The sequence below is a fragment of the Notechis scutatus genome, chromosome 10 (genome assembly GCF_049901735.1).
Source record: "Notechis scutatus isolate UNSWTSFEM ecotype Mainland chromosome 10, rNotScu1.2, whole genome shotgun sequence".
NCBI classification, from domain to species: Eukaryota; Metazoa; Chordata; class Lepidosauria; order Squamata; family Elapidae; genus Notechis; species Notechis scutatus.
In genome coordinates, this window is record NC_142018.1 from 1,881,461 (window position 1) to 1,887,460 (window position 6,000).

At 42.0% G+C, this 6,000-nt stretch overlaps 1 protein-coding gene across 1 annotated transcript in view; it reads left to right on the top strand.

Annotated features, from left to right (window-relative positions):
* The window catches only part of MTMR8 (myotubularin related protein 8), a 41,849-nt gene extending 36,365 nt beyond the window's left edge, over positions 1-5,484 (top strand). The window contains exons 12-14 of the mRNA XM_087971951.1: positions 135-263; positions 1,675-1,801; positions 2,711-5,484. Coding sequence (XP_087828077.1) covers positions 135-263; positions 1,675-1,801; positions 2,711-3,013 — 559 coding nt within the window. The 3' untranslated portion in view covers positions 3,014-5,484. The remainder of the gene's footprint in view (positions 1-134; positions 264-1,674; positions 1,802-2,710) is intronic.
* Positions 5,485-6,000: the final 516 nt, after the last annotated feature.

Sequence of the window (6,000 nt, forward strand, 5' to 3'; positions counted from 1 at the left end):
CCTTTTTTGAATGAACTATTTGAGACTGTACAACCTCCGAGGCTGGTTCCCTGTAATCTAAACGACAGGTTCCCCAACCATTGAGAGTTGTTTTGCTGCTGTGCTGATGTTCTTCTTTGCTCCCTTATTTGCAGAATCTTTGAGAAAACACATTCCCTGTGGCCTTTTCTCCTGCAGAGGAAGCTGGAATTCAGAAACCCACTCTACAAGGGATACGCTGCTTACACATCTCTCCAGCCCAATACGCTGCCCTTCAGTTTCCAGTGAGTTACGACTGGGGAAAGGAGAAGCTTGAACGCAGATAATCCCACTGTGCATGCTGTTTAATGTTTATGAAATATTAAATCAAAAGCAGATCAAGAAAGAGATTTTGTTAGAGAGGAGAAACTCTGCTTTTTATAGTTTAGGAATAAGTTCTGGGCTCGTTTGAATCTAGTCACTTTTGAACCACCAATACAGGTAGTCCTTGCCTTATGACCACAATAGATCCCAAAATTTATGTTATTAAGTGAGTTTTGGCCCATTTGATGACCTTTCTTGCCACAATTGTTAAGTGAATCACTGCAGTTGTTAAATTGGTAACACAGTTGACTTTGTCAGAAGGTCACAAAAGGGAATCACACGACCCCAGAACACTGCAAATGTCATAAATATGACACAGTTGCCAAGCATCCGAATTTTGATCATATGATTGTGGGGATGCTGCAACGGTCAATAAAGATTGCAATATACTTATATATGGCTTCACAGTGCTTTTACCACCCTCTCGAAGCGGTTCACAGAGTCAGCCTCTTGCTCCCAACAATCTGGGTTCTCATTTTACCCATCTCGGAAGGATGGAAAGCTGAATCAACCTTGAACCAGTCAGGATCAAACTCCTGGCAGTGGGCAGAGTCAGCCTGAAGGGCTGCTTTTCTAACCATTGTACCATTGCCGCTGTCTTTTTTTGAAGTAACCAGCATTAAACTACAAATCCTTGCTTGGGTTGTAATAGGAAACTCTGGTTTAAAGTTTTTGAGATTATAGCATAAGAAAAGGGAAGTGGGAGGTAAATGCAGTGGTAGAAAATGTTTATTTACTGATTAATCAAGTTTGGTTTATTAAACCAAGGTTTATGGCCAAAGTATCCCCAAAGGTTATTTTGTAATATCTGGAGAACTTAATCTCTAGGCGATGAAGCAACTGTGTCTTAATTGCACAATTCCAAAGGAGCCTAAAAGCATATACTGGATCTCCAAATTTTGCAGCCATTTGCTTCATGGACATGATAATAATAAGGTGTAATTGTCTTTCTTTGCCTGAAGCAAAAAGGTTTTTATGCCAACCCATTTTTCACTTAGTTGGAAACTCTGCTGCCACTTATGACAAACTGAAGTTAGGTTAGCAATAGGCGATCCATCTAAGATTGATGGTTATCGGACTATGGATTGATTACAGTGCAAGTTAACCCTCACGTTGGGTAGCAGAAGGGAAACCAGGCACCTTCTTCTTCCAAGCCTTGCAGCTTGATTCCATCAGAGCTGTTGGATTAAACTTGCTTCTTCCTTTAAGGCAGTCATTCTTGATCCAGCAAAGATGAGGACAACTTCCTTCTGCTCCCTTCTCTTTCTCTTGCAAGTTTGAACATTTGAAGGATCTCTTAACTATTGTTTTCTGTTACTTTCTCTCTCTGAGGTTCTGGTGTGGCATGTATAACCGTTTTGATAAAGGGATGCATCCCAAGCAATGTATTCTGGATCATCTGCTTAGCTGCACCAGCCAGAATTTGCAGATGGAAAATAACACTGCAGACCTGGAACACGTGAGTGGAGTGCACCTGATACCCCTTGAACCCCCAACTTCATTTTGCAACATCTGTTCAGCTATTCTGCATTGCAAGGGGCAGAAGAATCCCAAAATTGTATCTAGAAGAAAAATAACACGGAAACATTAGCATCTCATCAACCTTTTCTCTGGCTTGAAGTATACAAGACCAGTTCCTTCTGTACTACAAATTAAGAAGGGGCTGAAAAGTTGGTTGGTTTTCTAATTTTATTTATTTCAGTTTTTTGTCTAGGACATTTTGGGCCCTTTTGTAGAATTTTGTTGGTTTTCATTGTACAATAGCAATAGGACTTAGAGGTATATATTGCTTCACAGTGCTTTACAGCCCTCTCTAAGCGATTTACAGAGTCAGCCTCTTGCCCCCAACAATCTGGGTCCTCATTTTACCAACCTCAGAAGGATGGAAGGCTGAGTCAACCTTGAGCCGGTCAGGATTGAACTCCTGGCAGTGGGCAGTAGTAGCCTGCAATACTGCAATCTAACTACTGTGCCACCATGGTTCATACTAGTATTTAATATTATTGTAAGCTACTAAGAGCACAAATCTAAGAGCTTCCTCAAGTAAGCCATCTGAAGCTCTGTGGAAAAAAGCCAGGATGTAAATCTTAAGGAATAAAAAGGTATGAGAAGTGCCCCCCTTCTGTGTGTGTGTGTGTGTGTGTATCTCTGTGTATGTGTGTGTTTGAGAGAAGGACAGAGACCCCAAGAGAGAAATAAGTATTGCCTCTCTCTGCCTTGGGAGTCATAGGTGCTCATCCAATTGCAGAAAAAGACAGCAATACCAAACAATAACTTTTTCCATGGTGGAGTTAAGTTTTCTGTTTGTTTTACCAACATTCCCATATTTTTATCGCTGTGATTTAATCCTTCCTTTCTACCTATGCAGAAATTGCTTCTCTCAGACGGGCTCCTGCCAAATGAAACACCTGCCTTCTCCAAAGGGATTGCCTCTTCGCTGGACAGTTCCACCTCCCCTATGCTCAACACCCCCCAGGACTATGACACCCCTGTGCTGCTGGCCAACAGCACTATCGTTAGGAAAGAAGGCGACAGACCCGATGGGCAGGTGATAAGCGAAGTGGGCCTCACTCCTCCCACCGACACCCCAAACGGCAACGGCTGCAGCCCAAGCACCATCCACAGCGTGCCTCTTTGGGGCAGTGACCAAGCAGATCTCCAGAGGGCCTGAAGCGATCTTCACCTCTGCTGGAAGAATCGTAGCAAAGGGGCAATAAAGGCTGTGAGATCCGCGATGCTGTGCTGGGAACACCACCTCACTGACCCGTGGCCTACTGTTGTATTCTGTGTTCTCAAGGTGGAGGAGGACAGAGTCTGGTGGGGACTTTGGGGCAAACTCCCAGAGGTTAGGGATAATGCTGATTTAGGGGCTGCCACAGTTCATTCAAGCCAAATAGATTTCCCAAACGTTTGTTTTGGGGGGGGGGGAGGAACAGATGTTCCCTCGGCCAATTGATGCCCTTGTTGGGTCCCGTGGCAGGTGACCTTTTCTAAGGACGAGGAGAATTTAGATAGCTAAAGGATGAAATGCATCCGTGTACTTCAAAAGGAGGCTCCCAATTCCTTGAGTTCCACCGGAGGGCAGGGTTGCTTCTGAGTAGCCCCCCTCATCCTTCTGCGAGCCCCTTTCTCCCATTTGGTCCAGCGGTTGGCAAGGTGACCTTGATCGTTGTGGTGCAGTATTTGGAGCGTGTGGGTTTTGGTCTTTGCAGGACCTTCCTGTCTCTTGTGTCTTTTGTTTAACTCTTCTGAACAGGCCCCGCCTTCTTACTAGTTCTCTTCATGGTCCATGGTCTTGAATGTGTTTGTGGCATGTTAGGATAAAAACTTAAGGCATCTGCAAATGTCACGATGGTTCGTTTATCATCTGGTGTCACTTTGGAGAATGCTTAGGAACCTGGCTGTAGGAGAAGGAGTGTGAGAAGAATTTTAAAAAGATTACTTCTGCCTGTGGCTACGTAGGGATTCTAGGCTGATCCCTCTTTTAACCCCACCCACCCCAGGTTCTGCAGGTCCTTCTACTTTGTCCAAGTTATCAAGCATCTTCCTTGGTTTAAGTGCCAGATTGCTTTCTACTCAAGCACTCAAGAATATCCTACCTAATTATCAGAATGGACCTGTACCTCCTTAGCAGCAAAGCTTCCACAAATTGAATGCCTGCCTGAAGCTTCACTAAGAGTCTGACCTGGACCAGAATGCATGTTTCACGCATGTTTTGAACTGAAAGGAAACCCGCGTTTCCTGTTTTGTTATTTAGGGGAGGGCTTAATGCCAGCAAGGAAAAAGGCCTCTGGAGTCCATCAACAGAAGCACATGCAGAATCTGTGTTACTTTCTACTTAGTGACACAGATGAAAAAAACTTATTGGGAGAAAACAAACTTTCACCCTTCATATTCTCTGAAACAAGGAAATGACCGTGGATTTTATGAAGATCCATCTTCCTGGAAAAGAGGAGACAAAACACACTTGAGAATGTCCCTGAATCAAGAATTCCAGCTCTGGGTTAGCTTACAGCTACAAAAATACATGGGTTGAGGCTTGGAGGACCTCTAATAGAGAAAGAACAGTTTTCCCTTGATAAATAATTAGTTCTTCCAACATAATTTTATTGGATCCTGCACATCTATACTATATCTTCCATTTTCTGCTGCATCAGTGGATCAGATCACAGTAACATTCCCCGATTGTTTTAGTAAAGCAAATGTTTCTCCTAAGGAGAATCACCTCGACATCCTTGTTCCAAAACTATAGGGGTGTTTCTTGCTCTTCAGCTGCCTTTGGTGCTGAGTTTCAGGATGTCCTTTCACACACGCCCCTTCATGGAAATACTGTCGTCTTTAGGAAAGCAAATGGACTTGAATCCTTGCAGGGCAAAATCCTGGAATCAGGCAGCTTTCAAAAAGTGTTAAGTACGCGTTTCAGAGGATAGTGTTTAGTAACCTTTCAAGGAAGTGTGTTGCACATATGTGTGTATGCACATGCTCACACCATTGTTGTCTTCATTGCGGCACTTCAAAACTCCCTGGAATACTATTATCCAATATGTCTATTGGTGTGGTTTGAATGGCTTGTGAGCAAAATATCTGAAATATTTTTGGTTATAGCATCCCAGTAAAATTCATCATCTGATGAACTCAAATAGTGCAGGAAGAGAATTTGACCAATTGCATGGTTGCCTGTCCACTTTAAAGTATCTCTTCATTGTTATGTGTGTCTGTGTTGTCAAACAACATCCTTGTTGACGTCTGTGATGTTTTTTGTATTCCAAGGTCTAACAAATTGTAAAGTGAACATACAGAGATTTCTTTTGAAAGGGTTTGCTGGTTCCCTTTTGCAGATAGTTAAAACTGTATTGCATATCCAGGCTGAAATATTTTTCAGTCCCTATAAAGTTTGACTGGCTGTATTTTCGTCTTGCAAGATTGTCTAAAACCATGTGATCAGAGACTTTTGATAACTCATCCTGAACGTGCGTCATGAGTCCACTTGAAGACCTGCTAAAATAAAAGTAAAAATATTAGGAGATTATAGTTGTGTATATAAAGATATATTGCTGCAAGTCTTATGGTAACTTAAATTTGTAAGTATTGTTTTTTTTTTTAATTTCTTATAAAAATAATAAATTCCTCGTGTTTCTAAAATGAGTCAGGGATGGTTTCTTGGATCTGTGTTGTATTGAGGACCTTTTAAAATAAGATCGGCCTTGAAGACATTCTGGGCCCAGCACATATTTCAGAAAGAACTTTTTCATAATTGAGTTTTTCTAGGTAAAGGATTTTTTTTGTCCTCTCCATGGAACATTCCAACCTCTAAAAATGATCTGTTTATGTTCTATAGGTAAGTTTTCTTCATAGACTTTCTCTCCATCTCCCTCTTTAATTTAGGATAGATTTGCTGAATGTGGCTCATCTGCTTGTTGATCAGGTGTCCCCTGGAGCTCACAATGAGAAAAAATACCTTTTCCTCAGCCAGGCCTGTTCATGAGTACAGTAGTCCTCGACTTACAATAGTTCATTTAGCAATGGCACTGAAAAGAGTAACTTATAACTGTTTTTCACACATACACGGCCATGTGACCACACGGAGAAGCTAGATTCACTTAATCTTACTAATTTAACAACTACAGTGATTCATTTGACGTGTAGCAAGAAAGGTCG